A 19,655-nucleotide genomic window follows, 5' to 3' on the forward strand; every position below is an offset into this window, starting at 1 on the left:
CAGCTACTTCTAACCTGGCCCACCCCACTGCCCATGGAGAGCGCTGCAGATCCTGCTTGGAAAGCACACTGACTTGTGCAGTTGCTGGGCCCAACTTTCCCAGGGTGCACTGGGACGCGCTGCCAAGGCCAGGGAGGCAGTGGTGGGGGTTAGGGAGTGGGGAGGGCATCCTCTGCCCAGGGGTACCTTGGAGGAAAGGCAGCCCCCAGCCCCTCATTTTTCTGCAAAAGCAATGTCTCCAAAGGTGCACAGGATGGGTGGTATATGACTGTGGAACTTGGGTTTGGAAAGAGAAAGAATTTGGCCAGGAGGAGGCATGAGGTCAACCACAATTAGGAAAGGCCTTCACTTCAGATGTGAAGTGTGAGCGGGTTGCACATGTGGCACCACGTTAGGCCCCCAGGAGCATGTCTCCCTAAGCTTCAGGCCCTGGTGGAAGAGAACAGCCCTCCCAAGGAGGTAAATGTCCCAGTTACCTGGCCCTAAGGGCTCTAGGACGAGGCTTGTGTTCCCATCACCTGGGCCTCTCCAGCGCCCCCTTGTGATGGAAAAAACTGGCCTGAGAGGAGCCAGATTTTAGACCCAGCTCGCCTTGTTCAAAATGTTCCCCCTCTTTGAGTCTCAGTTTCCAACTCTATAAAAGTTGGATGACATAATATCTAACATCCCTTCCAGCTCTGAGAGTCGACATATTAAGTTCCTGTACAAATAACTCACTCACACTGATCTGCTTATGTTCAAATCAGTGGCATCAAATTTTCCAGAATAGCTGAGGTTGGTTAAAACGCACAGCGACCCTCATATTCACAAATGCCATGTGCTGCCAGCGTTTTGGTGCATGGCTGGAAAAGAGAACAAGCCAAGTCCAGTCTGGCTTATCGGCCCCAAAGATGCTGCAGAGCTCTAGAGCAGACCAACACTCAAGTCTTAATCAAGAGAGTCTTGGAAAAAAAGAACCCTCTTCTTTTTTTTTGTTTCCATGATGTTGTTTGGATTTGCTTCTCAGCTCCTCCAGGACTGACTTTTGGGCAACAGAACAGTGTCTTAGAGAACTTAAACTGGTAGGGCTTTTCCAAGAAAACACAGCATAGAAATCACACCCTAGAAATAGAAATTGAAGTGACAGCTAGAGATTGCTATGAATTCATTCACTTGGCTAAACCAAAAAACCAGAGCGGAAGAAAAGAAAATCACCCTCCAGTAAAAATAAACAGAGAGATCATAGAGCAGATGCCAATGGCAAGGGACAAAATTCTCAATTGGTGACGACTGAGTCCTTAAGAGTAAAAAGACCACAACTTGTGGGGTGGGTATTGGGAGGGGGTGTTAGAATCTACCGAGCCACATTTGAGACCTGGAACATTTCTGTGACTAAGAAGTGTTCCCTTCCCTTAGCAGGATTTCTGACTAAAATAGAATAACCCTCACTTCCACAAACTTCCTGAAGGCAGGAGGCAGGTCTAGGTAAAATGAATACGAGCCCTTAAACATTACAGTCAAAAACTCTGATAATGGCATTTGACCATGATGATCACAACTGGTTTGAACGGGCAGTGCTACACGCGAGCTGAATAGCCTTCTACCTCTCCCGCCCCAAGAAAATCCCACTGTCCGTGGACCACCCAGTTAGGCCCCCATTTCACAGTACCCCTGGCAACCATTCACTTCCAAGAGTCTCTGTGAGCCCCAGAGAGCTGTTACCTAAGCACTGGCCTTCCAGAAGCCAATAGCCATCGGTGCAGGAGCAGGTATACCCTCCTTCGGTGTTGATGCAAATCTGGGTAGGATTGCACTGGTGAGAATCCGTTGCACACTCGTCCACATCTGTAACACAGACATATTCCAAAGAATGTCACCTACATTTATCCAGAGCTCTAGAGCCACCAGAGTTGCCAGCTGCTTGCTTGTCCTTCTGGGAAGAAGGTGATAATGTCCATGAGTTACATCCAAGGAAAGGATGCACCTCCCTGATGGATACCATTAGGAGACGCTGACCCTTTTGGAGGGAGTAGACCTAGTCTTCTCCCCAGAAATCCACGAAAGAAAATAGCCAAGAAGAGACCACACATCCTTGGGGACTCTTCTGACATCCTGTCCCATCACTTTCTGAAAGCAGGTCACCTTGATAATAACCATTACTTGATTTGGAAACACATTTTGTCTGGGGCACCTGGGTGGCTCATTCGGTTGAGCATCCAACTTTGGCTCAGGTCATGATCTCGCCGTTTGTGACTTCAAGCCCCACATCGGGCTTGCTGCTGTCAGCCTGTCCGTGCAGAGCCCATTTCCGATCCTCTGTCCCCCTCTCCCCACCCCTCCCCACTTGCACTCTCTCAAAAATAAATAAAACATTTATTTTATTTTTCAGTTGAGCAGCTGACTTCAGCTCAGGGCATGAACTCAGGGTATGTGAGTTTGAGCCCCACGCTGGACTCTGTGCTGACAGTTCAGAGCCTGGAGCCTGCTTCTGCTTCTGTGTCTCCCTCTCTCTCTGCTCCTCCCCCGCTTATACTCTGTCTCTCTCTCTATCTCTCTGAAAAATAAACACTAAAAAAACCCTTTTTTTTAAATCAATAAAGAAAAAAGAAACACATTTTGTCTTGGGCTTATTCATGCATGTGTTAAACAGGGGTCTGTTGTGTACCTGCGTGAGAAACACCTCTGAGAACAGAAGAAAAACAAACATCTCCTGTCAAAAGAAGCTAGTAGTGGAACCACTTGATTGTACCTATCCACGAAAATCCTTCAGCCTGGGGCTCCTGCACCTTCACGAAGCTTCATGGAGGCTTCCGGCCTTCCCTCCCCTCCAGAGCTCCTGGGACTGATCTCTTGCTGCCTTCGGCTCAGCACTGGAGTTCCCTGCGTGGCTACGTGCCCATGGCTGTCCGTCTGGCAGTGGGCAGTCAGCCCCTTCTCCTTAATCGAGAGCTTCAGAGCCTAGAGAGCAAACTACATCCACGGTCACATCCCTCAAGACCTCCGACGTACACACTCAGCACTCAAAACTGTCATAACTGCAACAAATCCTCCTGCCCTTTGTCCCCGCGCTGCACTTTAGGGGGGAGCGTTCCCGACGCCACACTCTCACTTGGATCTGGAGAAGGACACTTTCCCTAAACATTCATCTGTTCATTCCCGGCACAGGATCCACCGAGCGCCCTGGATCCGCCTGGCCCAGCACCAACCCCTCTCCTCGGTCAACCTCCCCTCCCTGTCTGTACCTTCGCAGGGCACCTTCCGTTTGCTTCCCTTATTACTGCACTTGGGGTCTGCTCATCCGCATCTTCCCTTGCCTCCTCCAAAGGGACCACGCACGGTTGGAAATAATATTAAAAGGTACTCACCGAGCACGTGCGGTGTGCATATGTGGTATACATATGTTACGTATGTCGTGTGCACATGTAGTCGGCGTGGGTCACGCGTGTACGTCATGTACATACGTAGAAGGCAAATGTAGTCTGTATATGTCGTGTGAGTGTGTAGTCTGCGTGTATTATGTGCAGATATGACACCTCACATACGCTACCATATTTATTCTCACCATCGCCCTATGAGGGGGCCTCATGACGCCCATCTCACAGATGGGAAAATTGCACTGATAGAGCAGATAAGTACCAAGCCAAGAGCTGAGCCCAGCTCCCTTCCCACCTGACTCCAAATCCCTCTATGCAGCTATGGCAGCGGTCACACTACCCAGGCCCAGGCAGGTTCAGAAGGGAGCTGGCAGACTTGGAAGAGGAAAAAGGGCTGGGGAGAGGAAAACTGGCTGCTTCTTGACATTGCAGACTGCAGACTGTGGGGGGCGCCTAGGGCCCCAAAGTGTGAATTCCTTGAGGACAGGGTTTTGTGTAGGACAGAGCTTTGCCGGCCACAAGCGCGGAAAGTGGGCACGAGTGACTCAGTGACACCTTCCGCCAGGTAGGCAACAGTTTCTCGGGGTCAAGCGACACCACCGTAATCTACCACTCACCTGCGACAAATCAACCCCAATGACACCAATCGATCCCCACCCTGCCCCAGCCCGCCAGGTGTCTGGGCATCACGTGGATTCAGGCTTCAGGCCGCTGAACGCCACGGCCTCCAAGAACCTGGTTCCAAGGTGGTGGCCGCCTCCACTCCACCCCAACACGTTGACGATGTGCAGCCTCCGTGGCAAAAACCCAGCCGTTCTTGGCTGCAGGAGCTCATGCCTCTGCCCTTGGCCTCCCTTCCACCCCCAGCTCTGCCCACCCAGCAAAGCCTCCCAGGGAAACCAGCGAATAATGCTTGGCGAGCAGCCACCCCTGCTCAAATCCGTATCGAAGACTATGATAATAAATAATGCCGCTATCGGCCAGTGCATATTTACATTTCTCTGGCGAGGAGTGATGGATGGCAATTGTACCCTGGGAACAACATCGCCTTAGGAATTCTGCGCTCTTTTTCCTGCCTTGAGGGGATTAAAGGGTGAGCGAGACCCAAGGGGAGAAGAGCCATTAGACTTGGTGGTAGCAAGTTCCCAAGACTCTGTGTTTGTGCGGCTCGCGACGCACACAATGGGCCGCCAGACTCCCCGCAGAGAGAAGCCGAACACTCCCCGGGGGACCAGACGGCTCAGAAGGGCACGCGGCACCTGAACGCGCACAGGCGCGCGCATGTGCAGGCACGTACACGGGCATCTGCAGCTATGTTGGCCTGAAACTACCTCTTTAAAGTTCATTGTCTTAACAAAAAAAAAAAAAAAAAAAAAAAGGAAAAAAAAAAAGCAACTCCACCACTTTTACTGGGTTAAAGAATTAACTTCGTGATGGTCCACTTCTGTTGATGTACGTTCGAAAAACTGTATTTTCAACTTTCACTCGCTCACTGAGTGGATTGTCAATACCTACGTCTTTTCGAGAACCCTATAAATCCCTGGAGCTCTTGGAGGGTGTGTCTTGTCTTTATACGCTCAGAACATACCTGGTGTAATGCCGTGTCCATAGTAAATGTTCAGTAATTATCTGGTGAATGAATGAACGAACACACGAATAATGAACATCAATGCCTTTAAGCCCCGACAAGTTTCCCCAGCCAGCGGCCGATAAGACCATTTCGGTGTGTGGACTTTAAAGGCAATCAGCGATCGACCCCACCGAAAACCACCATCGGTTTATACACCTGGTGGAGCAGAAACTAGAATGTTCTCGCTGTGAGGTTCCACCCGAGGCTGAAAGACTCATCACACATTCCAGCTCACAGCTGAATTGCTTACATTAAATACATTTGACTTAAATAACAGAAGGAAAAATACGTTGAACCACTCCAAGGACATTCTTTGGCAAAGCTTCCTTTTCTGCATCAGTGGAAAAGTACAAGTTACAGCAACCTGAGTAAAGTGTCGTTATCCGCGGATGCAAATCATGCCTGCTATTTCCTTTCCTGTGTGATATTCAGGAAGAGACTCCTAAGAAAGAACGCCGGGTCCATTCAGCCATCTTGCACTCATTCACTCATTCATTCTTTTTTTCTGCTGTGGCTGTGTGTGTGTGTGTGTGTGTGTGTGTCCTCCCAAACCTCCAGGCTATTTGGGAGAGCTGGCCTTGAGTAGAGCCCTCTAGCCCCGTCGTTCCCGGAAGGAGACTCTGCTTAGAGGCCTCTGTGCACTCTCTGCCTCACTCCTGGGAGCTGTGGCCCGGTCAGCTGCCTGGGCACCAGGAGGATTCCACCAGATCAACCGTGACTCGTCCCTCCCCAGGCGGGGCAACGTCCACCACTGTCCAGGCAGCCTGCGCCCCAGCCACTGGAGGAGAGAGCTCGCTCACCTCTCCAGAACCTGGCGGCAGTTTGAAGCCCAGAACTGTACCTGCCCGGGAAGCAACTGCCCTCTGCAGTGAGTGGCACAGCTCCGCTGACCCGGGCAGCTTTGTCCGAGCCGTCGCCTCTTCCTTCCGACATCCCCGGAGTGGCCTTCAATGAACACATCCTCAATCTGAAACAACTGCTCACTTGGGAAAGTCACCAAAGTCAGTCACCCCCTTGACCCCCTCTCAGGAGGCTGCAGGCTGGACTGGGCTCCCAGGCCTTAGGACAGAGGCCCGCATATTAGGGACACTCACTGAGGACTTCATATGGCCAACTATGTCCCACGTCCCCGGCCAGACAGACAGCTTCACGTGGGCAGGTGTGCTGAGACAGTGTGAATAAAGGATGTCTGCCAAGTAGAATGGAGGAAGCGGATGGAGAAACTGACCTCAAGACATCAGAAGACCACTGGCAGACGACCCAAATGACAAAACGAATGCGCTCCTTCAGGCTGACTCAAGAAACACCAGGAGGAGGAACCACAACTCTTAGTGTTAACTCGCAGGTTATTATATAAAGAGATCTAAAGGCAGGCATAACAGGCTAAATGTACTGCCATAAATTGTGTAATAAATCGGTTTGTGTACAAATACTATGCATATGGGAGCATCTGGGTGGCTCGGTCAGTTAAGCGTCCGACTTCAGCTCAGGCCATGGTCTCACAGTTCGTGGGTTCGAGCCCCACGCCAGGCTCTGTGCTGACAGCTCAGAGCCTGGAGCCTGCTTGGGATTCTGTGTCTCCCCGCCCCACCCCAACTCTTTCTCAAAAGTAAATAAACATTAAAAACATTAAATAATATGCCTATGTATGCCAGCTATTTATTGTTGTATATTTATTACATTTCCACATTTATTCCTAAAAGTTAAAGGGAAAATACTTAAACTGTGTTCATGGTACGTGTTCTAATTGAAATTAAAGGTCTTTTAAAAAACTGGAAGACAAAACAAAACAAAACCCAACGATTCATCCATGCCCACGGGGAGAACATTTCCTAAGCCATTCTGCCCGCACTAAAGCCGAAGAGGAAAAAAGACCGAAGGGCCGAGACCTCCCCAGAAAGGGCTAATGGGTAAAAAAAATAACTTCGGGGGGAGGCAGAGCTGGATGTAAATCCAGGCTCCTGCACTCGATAACTAAGTATTACTGAGCGAGTTCATTAGTCTCTCACATCCTCAGGTGTTCTGCTAAATACAGTATTTGTGCACAGGTCCTATCACCACTGGCTGGCACATAGCAGGTGCCCAGGAAATTTTAGTTTCCTAAGTGAGGCGCTATTTCTAACAACTGTGAAAGACAGCGGGGAAGCATGGCTCCTGCCTCCACAGGCTTTGTTCTGGGATCCACCAAAGACACCAAGATGACAGCACTAGGGCTCAGTAAGACATGATTAGTCCAATGGTTCAACCATAGCCAGAGCCGGGGACCTCTCCCTGGTAGACACATGGCAGGCGATTGGGACAAGAGTGAAAAAAGGTAGGGTACATTCCTTCATGGGGTCTCAGCTTCCACCTCTGCACTTTGGCATCTGTGGGTCCATCTATGACTCCATAATCGCAGACGTCCAGCAGCCTAGGGGTATTTGTGTCTTGCTGAATTCCACAGCTAACTATGACCAATCTCTACACCATCTACGACTCTTCCTTCTTTCTATGTCTTCTGTTCTCCAATACTGTGGACAAGCAATGGGTCATCCTTGTGAACCTGTGTACACAACCACAGAGGAATGTCTCTGTTCTTGTGTGAGAACGGCCATCAGCCAAAAGGAAACATTCTCACTGGGTGACACTGGGAGAAATCGTCCAAAAGAGTTTGGAAGACTACACCTTTTCAAAGGCCTTTTTTGGAAACGGCAAAATCATTTCCTGGGTAGTAAATTTTTACCCAGTGAAACAACATGTTTTCCCAGCCCATTTTTGTTCCTTCCTTGCTCAAGCTAATGGGGCTTGATAAGAAAGAAAATAACAATGGCACATTCCTACGCCTCCGATTGAAGCCAGTTTCAGGCCTGCTGCTGGGCTGGGTCAGTGCCATTTTTCAGCAAGACAAGCCCAGCCAAGGCTGGAAGCTACACAGGACCTACTTCCCAAACACCTGCTTAATTAAAGACCTCAGCGTTTGAGAACTCGCTTGTTGAAATCCAAGGACATCTGCACTCCATGTGTCTTATGGGTCCTGGGCAATAGTTAGGAACCAGATCTCTCTGTGTTTACGGCACTTTTCCCAATGCTTGATATTAAGCTTAGAATACAAAGCTTGCTCGTATGGCGCCTCTAATTAGGCAACAAATATGTGCTCCGTTTTTCTAAACGACAAAAAATCCTTTCCTCTTGGATGAAACCAGCTAGAAGGCAGGTTTCAACTTCTCTGTGGATTCTATTTTTCTACCCATAAAGTGAGAGCTGGGAGGAGAGTTCTGGAAGGCCCCTTCTAGCTCTGACCTTCTACAGAAAAAAAAAAAAAAAAACAACTATGCAACTAATGGAGATCATATTGTTTGGTCTTGGGTAATTATTTTCATCAGAGTGCTTGGAAAACATCAGCTGACTTTAGCTGCTTTCAAAATGGGCAGTGAATTGGCCAAGCCCATTCACCTTTTGCCAACGTATGAATGGTCACTGCAGTTGTGGGGGGCAGGGACCAAGGAAGGGATGACACATATCTTCCTTCTTGAGTGCCATGCATCAAACTGTCCTGACGGTAAGGAGCCAAGACTGCTTACTACCAGCCTAGACGTGGTATTTTTTTTTTAAAGGGCATGAGGCTTTAGTTATTACCATGACTGTAAACCAAACAAACAGGGCGCCCAAACTAGATCTCCACAGACTAAAATTCGTGCCATTTGTCCATCAACAGAGAAGGACTTTTGAACCTGTGCAAGCCAGCAGTTCCCAAACCTAGCTACCCAAGAGAATCACCTGACTCGATCAGAATGCCTGGGGTTGAGGCTTGGAAAGCTGTTTAAAGTAAGCTATGTGATTCCAATGCAAAACCACGTCTGGAACTGGCCACACCAGACCGACACTTCACATACTTTGATGTGCATACGAGTCAGAGAGGACCTTGCTAACATGCAGGTTCCAGTTTGGTAGATTCTGCATTTCTAACATGCAACCAGGCAATGCCAATGCTGCTGCTGGCCCAGGGCGCTTCGTTCTGTATCCGTGCAACCTGCTTCAGAGTTTAAGAGGCTGTTCAAGAGAGGCTAGGAGAGAATTTAAGTGTTCAAATATCAAGCCAACAATTCCTCGCTGGATATTTCTCTAAGATCAACCCTGCGGATTACTATAGTACTGTGATTTTTAGAGTCTTATTAAACAAGTTCGTAGCACAGTCTAAGCCAGGCAGGATGCTTTCCTGGTGTACAGAAACATCCATGATTCAATTCCACCCTGTAAGTGCTGGAGTGCCTACTGCTGCGATGCCTTGGGCGAAAGCACTGTGCGCCTTCCAAAGTTCTTCCCCGCTTCAGTTTGCCGGGGGTGCGTGATTTCCTAGGAGTAAACTCAATTTTCTGAATATTAACTAAGTTCTTAGAAATAGTGCCCCTAAAGCGATGACAAAAAGTGCAAAAGATGCCAGTTAGAACAAAAGACGGTGGGGGACCTGGGTGGTTCAGTCGGTTGAGCGCCCGACTTCGCTCAGGTCATGATCTCACAGTTCATGAGTTTGAGCCCCGCGTGGGGCTCCGTGCTGACAGCTCGGAACCTGGAGCCTGCTTCGGATTCTGTGTCTCCCTCTCTCTCTGCCCCTCCGCCACTCATGCTCTGTCTCTCTCTTTCTCTTTCTCAAAAATAAAAAAAAGGAGAGGAAGAAAGGACGGTGTCTTTCCTCCAATGCAGACCATCCCTTTTCCACTGTCTAGGAATCACAGCTCTTAAATCTTAAAATCTCCATTGTGTCCTCCCACAGTCTCCTCCTCCTTGTCCCCTCTGAGCCTACTCCTGCCCCACTGCCCCTGACTTCCTTGTCACCCTCAGTGTCACAGTCCATGATCTCCTTGTCCCTGAACCTCTTCCAATGCTGTCTCAGTTAAGGGCATCACTGTTTTCTAGTATCCTGGGCTAGAAACCTCAAGCATCCCTACAATCTTTCCCTAACTCCCTATTCTCACACAATTCTCCTTCTGGAAATCTTTCGAATTCTCCTCTTTCTTTATGTCACCTCAAACACTTCAAGGCTTCACTGTCTTTTCTCTGAATGATCGAAATAACTTCATTACTAGTCTGCAGGCTTCCAGTCTCTCCCCCTCGACAGCAAGCTAAATACAACCTCCAGAACCATCCAAGACACAAAAATGATCATGTGGCTATACTCCTCAAAATTTTATATCGCCTCCTGAGAAACGTCAGAGCTTTCTTTTGGCACCTCAGCAACATAGCACATGAAGCCTACTTTCAATCTCAAACATGTGCTAAGAACATCTAGCTTTAAAGCACTTCATATTGTATTACATAGTTAGCTGTGTATGGCCCAGCTCCCTCCACTAAACCACGAGCTTCTTGAAAGTCAGAACTGGGTCTTATTCACATCTGTATCTTAAGCTCCCAACACAGTGCCTAGCATGATGGAAAGTATGGAAATGAATTCTATTTGAGTGAAGGTACTTCGTCTACGTAGAGTTTCCTGAAAGCAAGAGGGGAAAGTCAGTTAGACCACAGGGCATCAGAGGAAACCAGTTCCACCATCCATTCCTCTGGTGACTTGTGTCTCATTCCCACGGGTTGAAGGATATCTGGCATCCAGCTTCAACTCCGGCAGAGCCTTAGGCCTCAGCCTGTAGTGCCTGGGGCTTTATTCCCATCCCAGTCTTTGCCCAGGGCTGATTTGAGAGCGTTCTCCACCTCTAAAGGCTTTGACACACCATGCACTTGGCCCAATGGAGTAAGTTACATTTCCTCTTTCCTCTTAGAGAGCTGGATGTCCGGTCAAGGACAAAGTTTATTTTTAACCATCACAAGAAGGAGGAACACCAGAGAAGGGAAAAGATACACCTTCATTCTGGCCTGAAAATGGGCACCAAGCTCTTAGGGGACAACCAGGAAATCCTATCCATTTTTCAGGCTTGGGACAAAAATCCTCAGCCTGGCTGCCTATGAGAATACCCAGGTGTGCAAACTCACCCCAAGGAATGAGTCTGTCGTCAGCAACACACATTCCCTGCCAGGTCATGTTCAGAACACGATAACGAAATCTGCACGTGTTTTGTTCCCCACACCTGAGGTCAGGAACCCTGCTACAGCTTCTGACATTTGCTTTCTTATCTCTGAAATGGGGCCACTACCCCTGCCCTCCTAGTGCTTGCCGGCTAATGGGGAAGACTGACACTGAACAGAAACAGATGTGTGGAGGGCATTGCAGAAGGCTATGAGAACATATAACTGGGAGTGTCCCAAATCTGGGAGGTGAGGGCAGGTCTTGACACTGGACGATGATGCAGAGAAATGGTTCCTTCACACACATCTATTCCTGGAACCCCAGGACAAGGGAGGGAAGTAATAGATGGCTCCTTCAACATAACAAATTACAAGCAATAGGCCAATAGGTGATTAAGAATATGGACATGTCATCCTGGGAGCAACCCACTATGTCTCCTCTCCTGCCCCCACCCCTCCACCTGGTTCCCCATCTCTAACAGACAAGCCCAGCACATCAGAGAATAACTGTTAAGGTTACAAGTCAAGAGGAAGTGAAACCTTAGGGCACAGGAAGAAGAAGAAGAGGTGACCATAGGGGAGAGTATGGTAGGGGTGCCGTCTCCTGGCTGAGGGGGGCCACATATCCTGAGAGTCTGGAAAGGAGGGCCCCACCTCAAAAAGCACAGACCTGAAGTAGCCACACCTGTTTCCCACCACCCTTTGGCCTTGGTAAGAGCTGAATTATATCACTTGAGACTAAAATAAATATTTGAACTAATTGAACACTTTTCAGGATTGCTTGTTTACTTAGCCAATGGGATAGGGGCTATCCTTTTACATCCACCCTTCTGTGGTCACTAGCAGATTCTGGATTGCTTTAGTGTGGAAGGCAATGAGATGAAGGAACTACATGTGGGGCCAACCAACTAACTTACTTGCCAGACCACTTTAGCACCTCCCCACAAAGAGCACAGTGCCCAAGTCCCAGGGTCAATAAAAAGCTAAACAGGATTCGTTTATGCCACATACATTCACCACGAGCCAGTACTGCTATAGGTACTAGGGATTCAAAGATAAATGACATGGGTCACATATGCTTACAGTCTAGTAGGGAATAGTCAAGGGAGCAGATAATTCCAACTCAGTATGGTCGGTTTCATAGCTAGAGCAATGAATGGGGTCCTGTCCAGGAGGAACAGGCTTCCTGGAACAGAAGATATCTGGGTGGATCTAGACAGATGATGTGGCAGAGGTTGCCACAATTGGATACTGTCCTCCGATATCCATTCTCCCAACTAAAGACTGTATTTTTCAGCTTCCCTTACAGTGAAATGTGACTATGGGACTAAACTCTGGCCAGTGAAACATAAATAAAAATATGTGTAACAACTTCTGAGTCACGCTTTCGAATAATGAGCGTGGGGTCCCTTTGTCACTTCTCTCCTCCCTCTGGGATGTAGGTGTGATGGTGAGGGCTAGAGCAGCCACATTGGATCCAGAAGTAAGAACCACATGTTGAGTTTGGCCAAGACACTCTACCATCCCTGAACCACCTGCCTCTGGACTATACCATGTGGGAAGATATAAATTCTCTCTTATCTAGACTAGTATGTTGAAGGTCTTTTTGTTATAGCAGCCTAGCTTGTACCCTAATACAAATGAATAGGAATTAGCCCAAAAAAGTAGGTGGGCTCCGTTATGGCCCCATCCCACTAAACCCAGGGGTGGATGCACACTGGCCTGGAGTTCCCCTTCTCCAATAAACCTAAAGGAACTACAAAAAGGGAAGCAAACAAAGCCCAAAGCTAGTAGTATGAAGGAAATAATAAAGGTCAGGGCAGAAAGAAATGGTACTAAAAAAAAGAAACTAAAAGTTGATTCTTTGAAAAGACAAACAAAAGTGAGAAACCTTTAGATAGACTCACTAAGAAGAGAGAGAGGACTCAAATAAATAAAATCAGAAATGAAAGAGGGGAAGTTACAACTGATACCAAAGAAATACAAAAGGTCATAAGAAACTACTATAAAAAATGATACATCAACAAGTTGGACAACTAGAAAAAATGGATAAATTCCTAGAAACATGCGGTCTTCCAGGACTGAATCATGAAGAAATAGAAAATCTGGATAGACTGATACTAACAAGGAGTTTGAATCAGTAATCCAAAACCTCCTGACAAACAAAGTCAGGATGACTTCACTGGTAAATTCTACCAGACATTCAAAGAAGATTTAATACCTATCCTTCTCAAACTCTTCCAAAAAATTGAAGAGGAGGGAACACTTCCAAACTCATTTTATAAGGCCAGAATTACCCTGATACGAAACCCAGAAAAGAACACCACAGAAAAGATTACTACAGGCCAATAATCCTAATGAACATAGATGTAAAACTTCTCAACAAAATATTAACAAATTGAATTCAACAATACATTAAAAAGATCATACACCATGATCATATAGGGTTTATTCAAGGGATGCAAAGATGGTTCAACATTTGCAAATTAATCAGTGTGACACACCACATTAACAAAACGAAATACAAAAATCATATGGTATATCACTAGATGCAGAAAAAGCATTTGACAAAATTCAACATTCATTATGATAAAAGCTCTCAACAGCGCAGGTATAGAGGGAACGTGACATAATAAACATAGTAAAAGCCATTTTTGACAAACCCACGTAAAATATCACACTCGATGGTGAAGAGCTGAATGCTTTTTTTCTGAGATCAGGAACAAGACAAAGATGCCCACTTTTGCTGCTTTTATTCAACATAGCATTAGAAGCCCTAGCCAAAGCAATTAGGCAAGAAAAAGAAATAAAATGCATCCAAATGGCAAAATAAAAAGTAAAATTGTCACTATTTGTAGACAACATGGTTTTATGTATAGAAAACCCTAAAGACTTCACACATGAAAAAACTACTACAACCAATAAACAAATGCAGTAAGGCTTCAGAACACACTATCAGTATACACAAATCTGTTGTATTTTAATACACTAACAACAAACTACCAGAAAGAGAAATTAAGAAAACAATCCCACTTACAATTTCATTCCAAAGAATAAAATAACTGGGAATAAATTTAACCAAGGAGATAAAAGACATGCACACTGAAAACTACATGACACTGATGGAAGAGATTGAAGAAGACACAAATAAATGAAAAGATATTCCATGCTCATTGATTTGAAGAATTAATATGGTTAAAATTTCCATATCCCCCAAAGCAATCTATAGATTCAGAGTAATCCCTATCAATATCCTAATAGCATTTTTCACAGAAATAAAACAAACAATCTTAAAATTTGTGTGGAACCACAAAAGATCCTGAATAGACAATGCAATTTGAGAAAGAAAAACAAAGCTGGAGGCATCACACTCCCTGGTTTAAAACTACATTACAAAGTTATAGTAATCAAAATGACAAGGTATTGGTATAAAAAAAGACATACAGATCAGTGGAACAGAACAGAAAACCCAGAAAAAAACCCATATGTATATGGTCATTTAGTTTATGACAAAGGAGGAAAACAGGGAAAGGACAGTCTCTTCCATAAATGGCATTGGGAAAACTGGACAGTTACATGCAGAAAGAAAAAAGGAAAAGAAAGAAACTGGATCACTATGTGACACTATACACAAAAATTAACTCAAAAGAAATCAAAGGCTTGAATATAAGACCAGAAACTATAAACTCCTAAAAGAAAACATAGATGGTAAGCTCCTTGACATTGTTCTTGGTGATTTTTTTTTTTTTTTTGGATCTGATTCTAAAGGCAATGACAACAAAAGCAAAAATTAAAAAATGAGTTATACAAACAAAAAAGCTTCTGCACTGGGGCGGCTGGGTGGCTCAGTCAGTTAAGCATCTGACTTCAGCTCAGGTCATGATCTCGCAGTTTGTGAGTTTTTGCCCCCTGTCAGGCTCTGTGCTGACAGCTCAGAGCCTGGAGCCTGCTTCAGATTCTGTGTCTCTCTTTCTCTCTGCTCCTCCCCTGCTCCTCCCCTGTTTGCACTCTGTCTCTCTCTCTCTCTCAAAAATAAATAATAAACATAAAAATATTTTTTAAAGACGCTTCTGCACAACAAGGAAAACCATCAACAAAATTTTTTAAAAATTAAAAAAAAAGCAATCTACTGAATGAGAGAAGATATTTGCAAATCATATATCCAATAAGGGGTTAATACCCAAAATATATAAAGAGCTCATACAGCTCAGTAATAAAAAAAAAAAGCAAATAAACAATCTGATTTTTTTTTAAATGGGCAGAGGATCTGAATAGACATTTTTCCAAAGAAGATATACAGAAGATGAAAAGGTGCTCAACGTCACTAATCATCAGGGAAATGCAAATCAAAACCACAATGAGATATCACCTGTCAGAATGGTTATTATCAAAAAGACAAGAAATAACAAGTGTTGGTGAGGATGTGGGGAAAAAAAGAACCCTGGTGCATTGTGGGTGGGAGTGCAAACTGGTGCAGCCACTGCAGAAGATAAGATGGAGTCTCCTCAAAAAATTAAAAATAGAGCTAACATATGAACCTTGTCTACTTCTGGGTATTTATCCAAAGAAAATGAAAACGCTAATTCAAAAAGATATTTGCAACCCTCTGTTCATGGTATCATTATTTACAATAGCCAAGATAGGGAAACAATCCAAGTATCCATCAGTGGATGAATGGATAAGAAAGTTAAGGTACACACACACACACACACACACACACACACACACACATGTGCACATACGCAGGAATACTACTCAGCCATGAAAAAGAATGAAATCTTGCCATTTGTGACAACATGAATGGACTTTGAGGGTATTACGCTAGGTAAAATAAGTCAGACAAAGAAAGGCAAACATGACTTCACTTACATGTGGAATCTAAAAAACAAAACAAGTAAACAAACAATACAAAACACATAGATACAAAGAACAGACTAGTGGATGCCAGAGGAGAGGGAGGCTGGAGGGTGGATGAAATGAGAGAAGCAGATCAAGAAGGACAAACTTCCAGTCATAAAATATACAAGTCATGGGGACATAATGTAGGGCATGGTGACTATAGTCAATAATATTGCACTGCATACTATGTAACTGTGACAGAGGGAAAGCAGACTACTTGTGGTGATCATGTCACAGGATACACAAATACAACATCATTACGTTGTACACCTGAAACTAATATAATGTTATATGTCAATTACACCTCAATGAAAACTTTAAAAAAGTAAGCGAGGAACGGTGTGTGCAAAGGTACAGAGGCACGAGAGGCACAGCACAGTCAGGGAGCCAAGAGCAGTTAAAATGGGTGAGCTCAGAGAGTGCAGGGGGATGAGGGACAAGGGTCCACTTGTAAAAGGGTCACATGCCATGCTAAGGATGCTGCAGGAGGAGGAAGAAATGGGAGCAGAAAGAACTGGAAAGGGGAAAATAAAAGAAAAAAGTGAAGAGACAATGAGGAAGGAAAAACAAGAGTGGAAGAATGAAAACACAGCTGTCCTCTCCCACATGTGGGTACTTGTGGCTCTCAATTGACTGCTATGAAAGTCCTAGCCCTTGTAGTTCTGCAAAACTTAGCCATTAAGTTTTATGGATTAAAAAAAAATTTTTTTTGAGAGAGAGAGAGAAAGAAAGAAAGAAAGTGCACATGAGATCAGGGGAAGGACAGAGAGAGAGGGAGAGACAGAATCCCAAGCGGGCTCTGTGCTGACAACACAGAGCCCAACAGGGGGCTCAAAATCACGAGCTGTAAGATCATGACCTGAGCCGAAATCAAGAGTCAGACGCTTAATCGACTGAGACACCCAGGCGCCCCCATTAAGTTTTATGTTTTGATGAGCTCTCTGAGTTAGCTTAAACAGAACAATTTGACTTCCGTATTAAACACACAGGCACACACACACACACACACACACACACGCACAATAAGGTGAGCCTAAAAAACTGTGGTCCCTGTTTCTAAATGGTTGGTAAATGCTTTTTTCATTAGACTTAGTAGCAGTAGTGAAGGAAACTCTAATAAAAAAACAATAAAAATAAATGGCCTAATGTAACTTCCTGGGGCCACCACATTTCTCTGTGCCCCCTACCACAGACTTCCTAGAAGCTGTCTGCAATCACTGCTCTGCTCCCCACCTCCCACCCTCTCTCTAAGAGAGACTCCCATCAGACTTCCAGCTTTTTAATCCCACTACGGACTCTCTCACCAAGGTCACCGATGACTCCCACAATGTCAAATCCAATGGCTTCGTCTTCATCCTTCGCTACTTCTCAGCCTTATTTGGCACAGTCAACCCCCCTCTTCTTCCTTAAAGACTTTCTTCCATGATGCCACCGTCTCATGGTCTGGGAACTTCCCTAAGGTTATCCTGGTAGTAAGTACAGATGGTTCAGGACACAACTCGAGCCTTTGTATTTGAGCCCAGACTGCTCTCAACCCTCACACCCTGGCTGACCTGCAGGCTCGCATAGACAAAAAAAAGTCAGTATTTGCTGAACCAAAAAATGCTGCCAAAAATATTACAATTAGAATTTAGGAATCATCTAAGCCAATATTTCTCTACCTGGACTGTACATTTTTATCACCTGGAAGCTCTAAAATATATTATAGAAAAGGGGCACCTGGGTGGCTCAGACAGTTAAATGTCCGAATCTTGATTTTGGCTCAGGTCATAATCTCACGGGTCATGAGCTCAAGCCCCACATAGGGCTGTGCACTAACAGCTTGGGATTCTCTCTCCCCCTCTCCCTCTCTGCCTCTCTCTCTCTCTCTCTCTCTCTCGCTCGCTCTATCTCTCAAAATAAATAAATAAACTTTAAAATATATTATAGAAGCCCACCCCAGACCAGATAACTCACAACCCCTGGGGAGGTCCAAGACAGATTTTAATGTGCAGCTAGATTAACTATTAGCTCAATGGTGTGCATTAGGAACACCTGTGAGTCTTGTTTTTAAAAGCCAATAGAACTCTTGACTCAAGAAGTCTAGAGAGAGTCCCAGGAGTCAGTAATTTTAACAGGCATCCCAGCTGATGCTGGCACAAGTATTCACACTTGCAGAAACACTGGACTAGTTCAAACACAAGACCAAGTGGCTCAAAAGCAGGACCCACACTGTATTGAACTTTGCAGCCCCCTACTCTAAACATAGTGCCTGGCACAGAATATTCATTTAAAAACTAGTTGCTCACATTACACTGATTGGGAAGGGAGGGAGGGAGGGAGGGAGGAAGGAAGGAAGGAAGGAAGGAAGGAAGGAAGGAAGGAAGGAAGGGAAGGGGGAAGGAGGGAGGAAAAGGAAATAGCAGGTGTTGGTGAGGATGTAGAGAATCCGGCCCCTTGTGCACTACTGGTGGGAATGTAAAATGGTGCAGACAGTATGGAAAGCAGTATGGTAGGTCCTCAAAAAATTAAACATAGAATTACATATGATCCAGCAATTACGTGTTTGGGTATATATACAAAAGAATTGAGAGCAAGGTCATGAGGAGATATTCGCACACTCATGTTCATAGTAGCATTATTTACAATAGCCAAGGGGGGGAAGCAACCCGGATGTCCACTGATGAATGGATAAGCAAAATGTGGCATATATACACAATGGAATATTATTCAGCTTTAAAAAGGAAAGAAATTCCAACACCTGCTATAACATGGATGAAACTTAAGGACATTACACTAAGTGAAAAAAAAGGCCAGTTACAAAAAAGACAAATGTTGAATGATTCCACTTCTGAGATATCTAGAGTAGTCAAACTCCCAGAAACAGAAAATAGAAGGGTGGTTGCCAGAGGCTGGCTGGGAGGAGAGGGGAATGTAATGGGTAGTTCATTTTTAATGGGTACAGAGCTTCTGTTTTGCAAGATGTAAAAGTTCTGGGGACTATATCACAACAAGGTGAATTAAACTTACCACTTGAAGCGTACACTCAAAAATGTTTCAGATGGTAAATTTCGTGTTATATGTTTTAGCCTCAGTGAAAAAGTTAATACCTATAAATCAAAGCATATTTATTCACTGGATTTCATTCTAAATTTTATGAGTTGTTTCTACCCAAAGACATAGTCTACTGTGATGTGAAATAAAATCTCAGCGAAGAAGCACATGGCAGTTTCCTGAGCAGCTTAACCCTCATCCCCAAGAGCCCACATCTGCTCTGGAGCCCTCTTCTCCACAACAGAATGGAGACTTGAGTCTCCCTGCAAGGGAGCAGAGAATCCCGAGAAAGGGTCTAGAGTGAGAAAGATGGAAATGTAGACGAGATAAGGAGGGAGGCAGGGAAGCAGGAACAAGACTGTTACATCGTGCATCTCAGACCTCTAGTAACCCAGTTCAAAGGAAAGCACAGCTTGGTGGGGATACAGGCTTTAGGGTTAGATCCCTTTCAAATCCTGCTGCCCCATTGTTTTTGGCTGTGTGGTTCTAAACAAGTATTTTTGTTTGTTTTTCTGTTTGCTTCTAGCCCCCAAAAGCCTTGGTTTCCTGGCTTTTCCCATGGTACACAACTCCTGGGGTTTTGTGAGGATCCCACGCAAAGAAAGCCTTTAAATCAGTGCCCAGCATAGGAATGGCCCTGGGTCAAGGTTAACTGTTACAGCTTTGTGTCAAGAAGTAGGAAGAGGAAGAAAGGGAAGATGGGGAAGGAGTCTACCTCCTAAAAGGAAGGGAAAAGAAGGATCAAA

General features: G+C 45.3%; 1 protein-coding gene across 2 annotated transcripts in view; it reads right to left on the bottom strand.

The window, feature by feature from the left end:
- FBLN5 (fibulin 5) overlaps positions 1-19,655 on the bottom strand; it is a 79,837-nt gene that overhangs the window by 22,192 nt on the left and 37,990 nt on the right. For both annotated transcript variants that reach the window (XM_007094954.3, XM_007094953.3), the window contains one exon: positions 1,702-1,824. In XM_007094954.3, the coding sequence (XP_007095016.1) occupies positions 1,702-1,824 (123 nt within the window). The remainder of the gene's footprint in view (positions 1-1,701; positions 1,825-19,655) is intronic.

This window comes from Panthera tigris, chromosome B3 (genome assembly GCF_018350195.1).
Source record: "Panthera tigris isolate Pti1 chromosome B3, P.tigris_Pti1_mat1.1, whole genome shotgun sequence".
Classification (NCBI taxonomy): Eukaryota; Metazoa; Chordata; class Mammalia; order Carnivora; family Felidae; genus Panthera; species Panthera tigris.